This window comes from Ciona robusta, chromosome 1, assembly GCF_009617815.1.
Source record: "Ciona robusta chromosome 1, ASM961781v2".
NCBI lineage: Eukaryota > Metazoa > Chordata > Ascidiacea > Phlebobranchia > Cionidae > Ciona > Ciona robusta.
Window position 1 is genome coordinate 2,408,592 of NC_143235.1, and position 14,391 is coordinate 2,422,982.

A 14,391-nucleotide genomic window follows, 5' to 3' on the forward strand; every position below is an offset into this window, starting at 1 on the left:
TTTGCATGAAGACGTGTTTTATTCAAGTAATTATTAAGTCCCGTGCAATAAATAAATGCAAAATTAACGTACACTGTCCAACCCAAATTTACCGGTTTGTAAAGACCGTGCACCTACATTTGTTACTGCCGCATTACATTACAAACTAAAGGCGTGTCAGTCGAACTCTTGCTTGAATTTGACAATTCAAAAACTGCAGGAAAATGAAACACAATAACTTAAGAAGCGAAAAAATACAGCATATACGAAAAGAAAGTGTTTTGAATTGCTCTGAAATCAAAAGTTCAAAAAAAGAAGCTTTGTCGTTCCGTAACGACCAAGTTGATGTCGCTGGAATTGTCCGACCTAAACCAAGGATATTCCTCGTACTTAAAAACCAGGTGATTTCACCACCTTCTGAAAAAGACATGATGAAACTGGTCGGTAGAAATGCTACAAGCTGTGTGTAGCCTATCAACCTAATAACGAAAACTATGGCAGATTTAAGAATGAAAAAAGATTAGAGTCAATAAAAGTGCACAGAGTGTATAATTCGACGCTTCGACCGTTCTTCGAAGTCCTGTAGTAACTCGTCTATGTCGTTGTCCAGGTCGTCGGATCCTTCCAGCTAGAAAGTAAAAAATAAAATATTGAAACATTAAACTTCTGTCAGGGGGAATAATCGTTAATAGCTGATTATTTTAAATGTTTTACGCCATGCAAAGTTTCCACTTCCAATTTTGCATATTAAGGCTTAACAGGTAGTGAACACAGGTGTATAGCATCGAAACCAGCATTCGTCACTCAGTGCCATCCACACCGGTGCAATAACGTTGTCACAAAAGTGTGTATTCAGAAGAACCATTTGTATCATGTGTAAAAGAAGTTTGTAATTCGATACCCGTGCCAATACCTGACGTACACCCACCCAAATGCTCGACAGTATACAACTCGTGTATTTTAACATTTGCGTTTTCCATTGTATTTAAATACGCCCGTTTCAAAATAGACGACGATGTGTATTTCCACGCTACCTTTTTCGAAAGTTCGCAAACAACAAATGCGCCAATTGTTGCTTCTTCATGATTATCTTGTATATCAAGGTTTATAACGTGTACTGCTTCCATGGTTTCGGATTCTCGAGTGTTAAAATCTACAAAGACAGAATTTATATCAATGTTAGAAGTACGTTGCTCAAAATTCTAATAACCTTTTGTTACCTTCCATTATTTGGTCATAAACTCTTTCCTCCAACGTAATAATTACATCAAACTGGCCAACGTAGTCTTGAAACCGTTGTGGACGATCTTTGATTCGTCGATTTCGGTCCAACATGTTTAGCACGCCATTCTGTGTATATCTATGTACGTTCGGAGTCAAGGAATACGGATTTCGTATGGTTTATTGTCATTAGTGTGACAGTGTTATGCGCTATATGTGTTATTCTATTTATAATAATGAAAGTAATATAATATACAAACGCTTAATTGGTGAGAAGATTTGTACGTCTTTCTTTTATTTAAAAACCTGTAAAATATGAAGTTAGTTATTATAGTCATTTATTTGTTTTAATTCACATAATGTAATTTATGACGTTAATTGCTGATTGACAAAAAACTCATAGTCCTTCTTCACTTTTTTCCAAGTCGATGAACGTAATCTAAACTGACAGTTTAGACGCGTATAAAGACTGGCATTTGCTTTTTCAGTTCAGAGCGATATAGTACTCTACTGCCATCTGGCGGATAGAAAATTAATCTTTTGTAATGTCGAATAATACCACATTGGCTGCATCCAGGCTGACAGGCAAAACACTTTACTACGTGTTCATGTATATCACTTTATTGAATATATATATACTGTCCTCCGGTGCATAATTTGTATCAAAACTTTGACTTACTTTGAAAATACATTTTCTTGAAATTCGAAGCACTTTGTTCAGAAAGTCTGAAAAACAGTTACATTACAAATTACTTACATTAAAAGCGTGAAATCAGCCGATGATTTTCCAACCAACTACAACGCATACACAAATTTTTATTTATCAACCGACTAATATAGCAAGGAATGTCTGAACAACAATTTTTTTTCGTTATGTGGGAGGGGAAGATGGGACACCGTTTCATTATATTGTCTCGTCGCAATTGGAAGCAAACAAAGAACATTTAAAGAAATACAAAACTGTACCCTCACGACTTCCATATACCGTTGCTTATGGTTTAAAAACGGCCTGGATATTTAAATATTATGTGCTACAGGTGTCCCATCTTCCCCCACACTATACTATATTTGTTCGCCAACAACAGTTGCTATTAATAGTCCAAATTGTCGGGTTTAGAAAGTAGATTACTTTCTGATTTTAATACTTTCAAGTTTTTAAAAAGCATTATAAGAACAGCGTGATATACTTACCCAAATTCAGGATTACCAGTTTGTGACAACGCTACCAAACAAGTTGATACAAATAACTTCATTTTTCCAGAGCTAAGAAAAGGATAGTAGACGAGTGAGCGAATGACAATTCCTACACTTCTTTAAAATATAGCTAATAGCTTATATATGTATAATAAAATAAAAATTGAAAACACAGTAACGACTGCTCTTTGAGACTTCGCATTGAGCTGTTGGGGAAATTTTCTTTTAGTTTCAGTATTACCACAATCGTATTTTTCATTTACTCTTCGGTTCTGGTGCTGGGGCATTCTGTAAAGTAAATTTGAATAACTTGTAATGCAATGATAACTTAATTTATTAGTTATCTCTTCGAATACATTAACGAAGATTAAGATGCATTGTACAAAAGAAATTGCAAGCGTTTATACTTGGCTTATAGGACGTCTCAACTGTGGGATAAAATGGGACAACTTTTTCACATAGGATCCAAATATATCCTGTGTTTTAAGCAAATAGCACCGCTTTATGGGAAACGTGTGGATACGGTTTTTTAAATTTTTGAAATGTCTTTTTTACTATCAACACTCGTGAGAATACGGTTTTAACATTCTTTGAGTGTTTTTGAGTGTTTTTTTTTTGTTTACTAACAAATAGGACGAGATATAGAATGAAGCCAATCTTACCCCAACCTACAACATAAAATATTTATCTGTGCAAGAACACCCGATTACAACATATAACAGTTTTCTAAAGCTATAAACTGGTCAAAGGACTAAGTTAGACACGAATTCATAACTTTTAAAACGACCAATCAGATAGCACCATTATTTTCGCGTCCGATTACGATGTGCGCCAGTCATTAGTGCAAAGAGGCGGACGCGTGCCAACTGTATCACCACACCCGGTTACTTAGTTAACAAGTTACCATAGAGGTAACTTTGCGGGTGATTTTTATATGTGGCGTACACGTTATACAAACCCCAAGAGAACATTGGTTTAGAGAAAATTCCGTTGGGAGCAAACCATTTTGTCCAAGAACAAACAGGCCTCGCAACGGTGGCACCGTCGAGCTCCAAACCCAATTGGCGAGAGGCGAGCGCCTTAACAGGTGTGCCATGGCGACGAAAAAACTGTGTTTATTGAAATAACATCTAAAGTATAGTACTCTGGGGTAAGAGTAAGATGGGTTACAGTTTGCACCGAAATTTCATATTCCCTGATCGTGTTTTAAACAATTAACAACTCGATTTTAGAGTCGCAGGCTATGGTTATATAATTCTGTAAACATTCTTTGTTTACTACCAAATGGATTACGAAAAGAAAAGGAAAAAATGTTCCATCTTACCCCTACTGTAAATACATAAGCTACTAATGTTGCAGAGCAGTTGATGCTTTTTTTCATTTTAAACAACCAGTATATGTGGTGTAAATGTGTTGCACCTCTTGTTGAAGACCTGATTAAGCTGCCTTGACTGAGCATATTGTGGACAATAACAGGACTGACATAGCCCTAATGGCACAAGACTATATCCCAAAAAATTACCATGTGTGTAATTTGTGGATGCGTATTTTTTCTGCCTGGCTGACAAATTAGATAACCCATAGGTTGGAGCAATTGCTGACAAATGTCCAGATCACACATTCGCCAACAAAGGTACTCGCAACCAGCCTTGGCAAGCGTGCTTACAACTGTGTCGCTTACAATGGAATTACTTTCTTTGTTCTTAATTATTTTTTTGGTTCTTAGAAGTCCAGCTCTGGACAATGTTAATGGTAATAGATGCAAACATGTATCTTGTATTGACTTAGTTGATAATTTTTTCAAAAATTCCTTAGAAAAACGGCTATATACTGTGTAGTTGCAACACAGTGACACTACCATATCTATACATACTTGAATAGTTAAACATACATGTTTACATTAGCATACCATTTGCACATGATAAAATATGGTTACGTCATCAATAACATGCATTAACAGTTAAGTCAATTTAAAACATAAAACAAATTTGAAATACTTACCAACAAATTTTGTAGTTAAGCAGAATAATATACAGGGAGTAATGACAGTGCCGGTTCTGTTTGATACCTTTAAAAAAATATAAAATCAGATTATATGCATATATATATATATAAATTAAAATATCTAAAGAAATCCTAAAAATTTTAGTGTTTGATGAAATTTGTTCTTTCAGAGTAAAAAACTTTTTTTAACATTACATGGAGAGAAAATCATATGTAATTTTTGTCTTTTGACCCAACTTGACTAGGCCTATATATACATGTTTTGAAAACAAAATCTACATACTGTTTCCGTGTATGAAGTTCTTTTCAATCATATGTCAATCATATAGCTGGAAGAAGCAAGATTCTCTTCAAAATTATCATCATCCAGTTTCTGTGCTTATATGGAAACATATATTAAAAAACTACAATTTATCTTTTTCGTGACTTAAAAAACTAAAAGGATGCGCCTAAATAAGTAGAATATAAATAAATATAATAGTTATTTTGGTACTGGTACCAATAGTTTACACAGATTTCCTATAAAGGATACAGATTTCTGTCTTTTTGTTTCAAGTCAGTTAAAATATCATCATATTTTGTACTAAAACTGTAGACGTTTGGTCTATCGGCAGAAGAGCCGGGCAGTTTCACTTGATTTCCCGACCCAAAAGATTCAACCTGATATCCTCGCTTACTGAAAAAAACAAATTATTGCTTTAGGAATTTGAAATTTCATAATGCAGCCCTTGAGATACCTTAGTTTAGAAAAAAAATCTTTGCCACAACATGTCAAAAATCTGTGCCTGTCATTGCTGTTCAGTTGTATACCCAATTTGTCACATATCTTTACTTCTAGTAAATGCGTAACATTTAAAATAATTAAGAAACATCACTTAGTTATAATGTTAAGTTGTTACAACACAGGTGTTCCGTTCCATACACTCCATATTTAACTTTGTGAGTGATATTTATATTTTCATTAACCTTTTTCCACCTACGAGTTATCAGCAAATTAGGTATCTAACTTCGTAACTTAGTAAGCGATTGTTTTTTTCCGGATGGCTAACAATTTAGTAAACCTACAGGACCATCGGGTTGAAACAATAGCTGTTAAGTGTCTTGTCCAAAGACACATATACCTACAGTAAACATTTTACTACCAAACAAAAGGTACAATTAATTGCACAGCAAGCATCTTTGCCACAAATTTATACCAACTAATTAGTAATTACACTGAACAGGTTAAACACAAACCTATAACTTACCTCATACACCTATGTGCTTCCATGCTTCTGTTCATGTTACTCGAGCAAACAACAGCAAAACTTAACTTGGGCATTTTTATAAGTCAGAATGTGGTTTTGATTGAATTACTTAAAGCTACAAAAAAGTTTTAATTAGATACACCATGCAATGTTGGGATTTTTTGGATTAATAAATAAAAAAGTCAATTTTTACTCTCGTTTAAGGACCCATTGACGATCGTTATAAAATGGGTGTGCCATAGTAGTGTCATTGTAAGTTGTAAAATTTAGTTAACAATAGTAAATAGTAATGGTGATTTAATCTATGAAAATTTGTATTTATTTATGAAAAACGTTAAAACAAACTTTTGTATGTGTTTCCAACAAATTTTAAGCACCAAACTACGATAGCACCCCAAAGATGATTAATTGAATACGATTTAGATTTCTGAAACTATTGTAAAGGTAAATCTCGAAACAAGAGAGACGCGATAAAAGTAAACGGAAAAGGCAAATAACATTAAACTCTGCGACAAATTTGAATAATTTGAACCCGATTTTTATCGAGTTTTTACGCTACTTTTACAATTACACAGGTTTGGAAAAGAAAAGGCGTAATAACGTGACGTAAGAGTGAAATGTCAACCAATGTGTCTTGAGTGTAAAGTAAAAGAACGGAAATTTTGCGAACGACCATTTTCGGTCTGTTTTTATTGGAACCACCATTATAATATTACACAAATTCTTTCAAGACTACACGTTTATACAATATTAAGATATCATAGTTTAAAAGTTTTATTTTAAATTTCTAAAAATCATGTAATTAATTTGAAGTAAGATAGTGTTGGCGTTGCGTGACTGGACATTTTACTTCACCGTACAAAACGATAGAGATGTCCACGAGCCGGAGTCGGACTCCTACAGGAGCCGAACTCCAGCTACTTTTGGCCAAACCGGAGCGGAGCCGGAGTCTGGTTTAAACATGCTTTCCTGAAAGAATTTTATACATATGCATAAATACGCAGTAAAAGCAAAGGTAGTCGTAACTTTGTTGGTTTGAATTAGATTCCTTAGACACAAATAAGGACTCGCACCCAGCCTAACATTTTTAAAACGAGTCATGAATTGGATAAAAAAGACAAATACGATCATGCATTCACATAAAGAAGACACTCTTTTTCCTGGTCATTGCTTAACAGAATATTTTTGTCTAGTGTTAAACACAGAAATAAAAAAGAATAGACCGCGCATCTCCAATGTTGGTAAAGGAGAGAGCATGATACACTCTCTTTTTTCACGACTCGTTCCCTTAGTCAATGGAAGCCAGAGCGTTAAATGTAGTTTTTTTCGTTTTTTGACTTAATTTAAGTTTATAGAAAAAAAAAAACTATTTCCAAACATGGTATGCAGAAAAGTATACTTACCTTCTAAAATCACTGTGCACCTATCTTTTATAATGGAGACCAAGCGAAATGGGGACGGAGTTGGCGGTCACGTGAATAGAAAAAAAAATATATAACGGTTTTAGGCACAGAAATAAAAAAGAGTAGAACGCGCAACTGCCCAAAACCGTGATATATTCTTTTTTCTATTCACGTGACCGCCAACTCCGTCCCCATTTTCCTTCGTCTCCATTGTAAAAGATAGGCGCATAGTATTTTTGGAAGGTTTTACCTGTTTATTTTAAAAATTATACCAACTATTCAAGTTTATTAGGCCAGTTTAGTTATTTAGTAGGGTAACGCTTACAGTTTACCACTTGTTTAGGAAATTTAATTATTTAAAAAAATTAGTTAAAAATTTTAAACAAACGATTTGTAAGAAATATATATATATTAGAAAATAGTTGTTTTACACTATAACTTTAAATTAAGTCAAAAATCGAAGAAAAACTACATAAAACGTCATCGACTCCATTGACTACAATAGTAAACGGGAACGACCCGCGAAAGAGAGAGAGAGTGTATCACCTCTCTCCTTTGCCGGCATTGGAGATGCGCGTTCTATTCTTTTTTATTTCTGTGGTTTTAGGCAGTTGCGCGTTCTACTCTTTTTTTATTTCTGTGGGTGTTAAATCATCTATGGTTAAACACAGAAATAATAAAAAAGAGTAGAACGCGCAACTACCCTAAACCAGAGCCATAGAAATACCGAGTAGTCCAACCCAGAGCCATAGAAATACCGAGTAGTCCAACCCATTGTTACGTAAAAGACAAATTGAACGCCATCTTGTTTCCAAAATAACACAGTAGGTATGGGGAAAATGCATGTTTTTCGGTCAATTAGAGAAAAACTTGAGTCTAAAAACAAATTTAAAGGTTGAAAAGTGTAAAAAACATGTGTTATTTGTTTTCTGTGTCAAAAAAGTCAAGAATTAGAATTAGAAGCGGTTGATTTGCGACATTTTAGTCATTTAATGCGTCTAAATTTATACATTTTTTTCTAAAAAATGTTTGGTAAGGTAAATAGAAGCTGTTTTACACCTTCCCACAATAGGAAAACACAAACAAAACTTAACAAGTTCGTTTAAACCCATTGTCAAAGTCACCACTTTTGCTCTATTTTGGACACACATAGACGGCAGTTGGACTACTCGGTGTTTATACGACTCTGCCCTAAACCGCGATATATTCTTTTTTCTATTCACGTGACCGCCAACTCGGTCCCAATTTTGCTTGGTCTCCATTGTAAAAGATAGACGCACAGTGGTTTTAGGAGGTTTTAGCTGTTTATTTTAAAAACTACACTAACTCTTCCAGTTTATTGGGCCAGTCTATGAACAAACTCTGCTCGACGCTCGCCATAAGAACTTTGTAACTATTTGAAACAGTTCTGACGTCACATCGAAAAGCTGTGAACTAGAACTTGCGGCGTCGAGCAAAATATTGAAATTCAGCAAAGCGAACAAATACACGTTGCGGTTGTGATACACAGGTACGCTGCAAAAGAGCGAGGCATAGTCACACTCACATTCATAGGTCTACAGTGAAGTATAGTTAATGTCACTGTGCAGTGTTATACGTGCGTGTATTGTACAAGTTAATAAGTTATTAATCTTGGTTTGAAGTCCTATACAGCCACGTTCTTTTGAGCAAATATACAAGTTTAAAATATACGAGTAAACTTGCCCTTTAGCTAGTTTTAGATGCGCAACAAAAAGGAGTCAATTGACAATAAACGTACATTTTTTATATACGTGACTTTACAGATTATCAATTAATGTTCTATGATTTAGTTGGTGTAGTCTTAATATGGATAAAAAATTCTTTGAAGGCATCCGATGTCTTCTTCCAGAAGGAAATAACGTTGATATGCAGCAGTTCGCGGATTTTTTCAACAATGCGCATATTCACCACCCACAAATAAAACAGTATAACGGTTACAACCTATTTCCGGGATTCGAACCCAATACTGCGGATTACGTTTACAACAAATGGGAACCTAAGAGTGGTGACGTCGTGGTGTGTTCGTACCCCAAAACAGGTATACATATAATAGTAATTTTTATTAACTGTGAGAAAAACCTGTTAAAAATATCAGTTACTGTGTGTATACCTTTTTTTTAATGGAAGAATGTAACTTTATTCTTGCGTGGCCGAAAAAAGATATTCGTTTTAACACAGGTGTTCCGTTTCATTCACTGCGTGGCAGCTTACGAGTTACAACTTATGTAATTTTGTGGGTATTTTTCTGTTTTATGTTGTATGACTGACAATTTAGACAACCCGTTAGTGACCCATGGCTATTAAGATATCTTGCCCAAAAACACATACGCCACCAATGGTAGCAGCGACGATTCTTTAACCCATTACCTCTGGATTACAGACGGTCGTGCTGACCTACTGTGCCACGGCGGCGGACCCTTTCCACCCCTGCCCGTCGAACAGTTTAATGAATTTAACTTTTATGTACCCTTGCGTGTTGAGGCAACAACACGGGTGTTCTGTTTCATTCACCTCGTGCCAACTTAGAAGTGGTGTCTTAAATTACACATATGCAATGGTAATCGAACCTCTGTACTAAAGTAACTGTATTAGTTATTTCTATTTATGGTTTTATTACAAAAAAGTTATTTTAAACTTAAATGATGTATAACCAACTGCAACGCTAAGTATTTTGCGGATGAAAGTAAAATGCGATAGTGTTGTTAGGTTTAAACACTATTCATAGAATGTTAGTTGTGTAGGCTACATACCATTTCCCCTACGAATACGATTACCAAAAAATAAGTGGGTTTATAGACTTTACTAATGGTCGTAACTCATTAAAATGTTTTACCTGCGGAACAGGCACAACTTGGCTCCGTGAAATCATCCATCAAATACTGTACAGCAATGAACCTGATCTTCTTGCAAAGATAAAACACTTTTCGCCAGTTTTTTCATGCTTGGAAATCGGGCCAGGTACTTGTGCATTAACGCTAAAACATGTAAGAAATGAAATATCCTTAGCCAGTTTAACAGGAAGGGGCATATTTCATACTTCTCCATGATTACATTATTAATCGTGTGTCAAATGGGACGAGAAAATGGAATAAAAAGGTGCCCTCCCACCCTACTATAATTATTTTTATATTAGTCAGCAAATTCGAAGTGGTGGATAATCTTATTATGCCAAGAAGAGTTTTCATGACCCACTTGTCACCAGCATGCTTAAACTTTGACAAGTTTCAACGTAAAGGTATAAAGGTTAGAAAATGCATAAACATTTGATGAAGTTTTGTTTCTGCACTGAACCTAACTGAAAACCATATAGGTATGTAGTTTTTGTACGCGTGTTTTGTGCTTTCAGAAACAATTTTATGAAACAAAGCTAACAAAACGGCATCTTAAAAGTTATTGCGAGACGTTTAAAAGTCTGTAACGGTAAAGAGTGATATGCACTTTAACACATAATATCCAAATATCTTGTTTTAAACAATTAACAACGGCCTATGAGAGTCGTGGGGATACGGTTTTATAATTCTTTGAATGTTTCGTTTTCTACAAAATGGGACGAGAAAATAGAATAAAAAGTTGTCCCGTCCCGTCTCACCCCACCCGACCCCAGTATATGTATTAAAATTATTAGCTTTGAAATGCCTCAATTCGTCTATGTATAGGACATCGGTCCTATTTAAACTATTACAAATACTCACAATTTATTTTATCAGCTTATCTACATCATGAGAAATCCCAAAGACCAAGTTATTTCCTGGTATCACTTTGCTCATCAACACCATTTCATTCAAAACAAAGTCGAACCTTGGGACAAACTTTGTCCTGAAGATTTCGGGAAGTTCATTGATATCTGTATAGAAGGTGGGTTGTGTTTATTACTTGTCGTTGCTACCATTATGGGTGTCTTTGGGTAAAACACTAAACGGCGTGTTTAAACAATTACCGACGGTCTATGGAAGTTGTGAGGATACAGTTGTAAAATTCTTTGGCTGTTCTTTGTTCACTTACAATGAGAGAAAATAAAATGAAAGACTATCCCATCTTCCCCCACCCCTGTTATACGTGTCTCACATTAACCATTTTGGTTCAGGCAAAAATGTTATTTCTTTCTAGCATTCTCACTTGCAGAATGACAGTTAAAGTTATATCTGCAGAAATTACAGTCGCGTTATCCCATTATTATTAACAGGAAATCAAGGATACTTTGGAAAGCAAGGAGAAGGCTACTTGGAACACGTAAGATATTGGTACGAACATAAAGATGACCCAAATATTCTATTTGTGATGTATGAAGATTTAAAGCGGGTAAGAAGGAATTGAGGAGGCATATTTATTAGTTACTTTCAATGCAACCACAATGGTAGCTGCATCGAGCAACGAACCCGGTACCTTCTATCGTTACTAGCCGAGTTCTCTAGCAAGTATAGCATGACGCATACTACTATACAGTTACGTGACTGCCCCAGAATTAAGCTTTTAGTAATCTCCTAGTACTTCAAAACAGGATTTTTGCAAAGAAGTTCGGAAAATATCCGATTTTCTTGAAGTACCGCTTTCAAATGCACAAGTGGATCAAATAATGAAAAACACGTCAATACAGAGCATGAAAAAAAATGTGCCAGACAAAGCAACAGACCTTGCAAAATCTATGGTCAGAAAAGGTAGTCAAATTTAAAAAAAATGTTGATTGAGAAAGAATGAATTATACACTTACACTTACTTATCCTTGTGTAGTGGGGTAACTTCAGAATTTATAGCATGTGTTCCAGAATTTATATCACGTTTTTCCTAATGTCCTTGGATGTCAAACACCTCTTGCCTGCAAAATATGTTTACATTAGTTTTTTTTTTAGAGTACATTGCATTATAAATGTATCTTGTCTAAACTCTCAGCTATATATTAAAAATAAAGAAAAAATACGAGGTGTCTGAAACAGACATACATGTTATAAGGACTGTCTTTGTCCCGGAAAGCGAGGATAAATAAGTTACATTTATTCGGATTGCTATCCATATAACTAAACTACTTTTACAGGTAATGTAGGGAATTGGAAAGATCATTTCACAACCGAACAATCACAATATTGTGACGACAAAGTGAAGAGAATATTAGGAAACACCGACATACAGTTCACTTACGAACTTTAATTGTAACATCTCCAAATATTCTTTATTATCTGTATGTTTTCACTAGGCGAATAACTTATTTGTTAATACATCTGTTCTGCTGCGCAATCTTTATGCACCGCTTGCCCAAATACTAATTATGCAATTTTTTTACGATTATTTTATTTTTTATACGACTATTAGTTTGGGAAAACATTGACTGACTACTAGTTTGAAGCAATGATCGTTAAGTGCCTCACCCAAGAACACATACGTCTACAATGGAAACAGCATTAAGCTCCGGCGCCGTGGCGTAGTGGTTAGCGCGCCTGCCTGTAACCATTAGTTAATGGGTTCAAGGCTCGTCGCCGCTACCATTGTGGGCGTATGTGTCCTTGGGCAAGACACTTAACGGCAATTGCTCCAACCCAGTGGTCACTAATGGGTTGTCCAGATTATCAGCCATACATAAAAAAAAAATGAAAAAAATCACAAAAAAAATAATCACCCACAAAGTAACATGCATGGTAACTCGTAAGCTGGCACGAGGTGTTAAACCCGTGTTATAACGACTGTCGTTTTCCGGCCACGCGAGGATAAAGTAAGTTACATTCACATTACATTCAAGCTTACACAATGGCAAAGAAGTTTCTTGTAAATACGCTTTTTACCACAAGTGTGTTTGCGACTGTTTTGTTTGTATGAATGTAACTTAATTTATCCCCGCGTGGCTGGAAAAAGACAGTCGTTATATACGGGTGTATACATCACCTCTTGCCAGCTTACAAGTTACCATGTATATTACATTTTTATGTTTCTCTATCCTGTATTATTTAGCTCATCATTAAAATATTCAAGTTTCAGTTCCATCTTAACATTTTCCCATAAACAAATGAATCACTATTTAAACATGTCAGTTTTGTGCAGTCTAACGAATTGTTTCCTTCATGGCGTTTAATCAGCTTGTGTACATTTATTAGATTTGAACGTGCCCATTTATTATGTGTACACATACGTTTATAATACAGCCTACTTTACTTTCGTTAATTTTGTGAAATTCACTGGTAAGCGGAGAAGGTGCCAAGCGAGGAACGAAAACACTGTGCTTTTACTGGTTACTGACAAAAATGTATATGTAGTAGGGTGGGGGAAGATGGGACACCTTTTCGTTTAGCTTTCTCTTTTCATTTGGTAGTAAACAAAGAACATTCAATGAATTATAAAACCGTATCTTCACGACTTCCACAGACCGTTGTTAATTATTTAAAACATGGTCAGCCTATTTGGATATTATATGTTAAAGGTGCCCCATCTCCCTCCACTCTACTGTATACTAAAACTAAGAGATAAAGAAACTACTTTAGCAATTCTACAAACAACAGGTAAACCATTGATACACATACATGTATTATCTATGGGTAAACAATTAGTTTGATAGATTTACCTTGGGTGGTTGAAGTTGATTGTCCTTACTAGGTGTCGCTCAGAAGTTGTTCTTTTTCGATTTGTTACGACGTGGGAGTCTCCCGACGTAGTAGGTATAATACTACCTTCATTCTCGAAAGGTTCATTTCCAACTGCCCTTTTGGAATATCTAGCTTCGATTAGAAGGACGACTTGGTCAGTGCTTAGACATGAGTCGAAAGTATCTGAGTATATATCTTTATTGTTGATTCGTATTTGTAGGCATACCTACTTATGTTACTTCTTTATTTGCTTCGTATAAAAACGGGTACACAAATCATCGTTTACACACAATCTCAATCACATTCGCCCAGTATCCAGTCAACAGAATGCCAATGTCCTAGTTAGCCGGCCAGACGACACGTGGCTATTGTGTGCCAAGAATGCAGCAAGGGACGCTGTAGTTGATTAGGCGCGGACAATCAACCAGAGGCACAACAATGATTACTACAATGTGGCACTCACTCCGTATACATGACATTTGACAAACTGGAACGATTATATGCTTCCGGTTACGCACAACAAATGGCCAAATGGGTCAGTCTGTACTTCAACCAGAACAAAGCATAGACAACACTGCATCACATCAACTCCATGGCATATCGGAAATATGAGACACGAAATGCCGCCACTAAAGGAGTGGTTAGGTGTTGTTATGCACCCATGTCCTACCTGCTACGTTGTTCTCTATACTCAACACTTCCTATAAATTTCCGGCGTCTTCATTTGCTCGTCCCTATATAATTTAGCCAAGAATG

At 35.5% G+C, this 14,391-nt stretch overlaps 2 protein-coding genes and 1 long non-coding RNA gene across 3 annotated transcripts; 1 reads left to right on the plus strand and 2 right to left on the minus strand.

Annotated features, from left to right (window-relative positions):
• Positions 1–6,591, minus strand: LOC149741303 (RNA polymerase II subunit A C-terminal domain phosphatase SSU72-like). The gene is made up of 5 exons (XM_089873339.1): positions 5,646–6,591; positions 4,931–5,074; positions 1,200–1,339; positions 1,014–1,132; positions 1–607 (listed from the first exon to the last, which is right to left on the minus strand). The coding sequence occupies exons 1-5, from the start codon at positions 5,717–5,719 to the stop codon at positions 506–508; spliced, it is 579 nt and encodes a 192-aa protein (XP_089729465.1). The 5' UTR covers positions 5,720–6,591; the 3' UTR covers positions 1–505.
• Positions 6,592–8,875: 2,284 nt separating this feature from the next.
• On the plus strand, positions 8,876–13,216 carry LOC149741304 (sulfotransferase 1C2-like). The gene is made up of 7 exons (XM_089873303.1): positions 8,876–9,107; positions 9,914–10,027; positions 10,203–10,312; positions 10,777–10,924; positions 11,253–11,368; positions 11,568–11,724; positions 12,099–13,216. Exons 1-7 carry the CDS (start codon positions 8,876–8,878, stop codon positions 12,209–12,211), a joined length of 990 nt encoding a protein of 329 aa, XP_089729429.1. The 3' UTR covers positions 12,212–13,216.
• Positions 9,905–14,155, minus strand: LOC149741305 (uncharacterized). Its single transcript, XR_016384480.1, has 4 exons — positions 13,614–14,155; positions 11,784–11,882; positions 10,762–10,913; positions 9,905–10,044 (listed from the first exon to the last, which is right to left on the minus strand). It is a non-coding gene; the product is annotated as an uncharacterized LOC149741305 (long non-coding RNA).
• Positions 14,156–14,391: the final 236 nt, after the last annotated feature.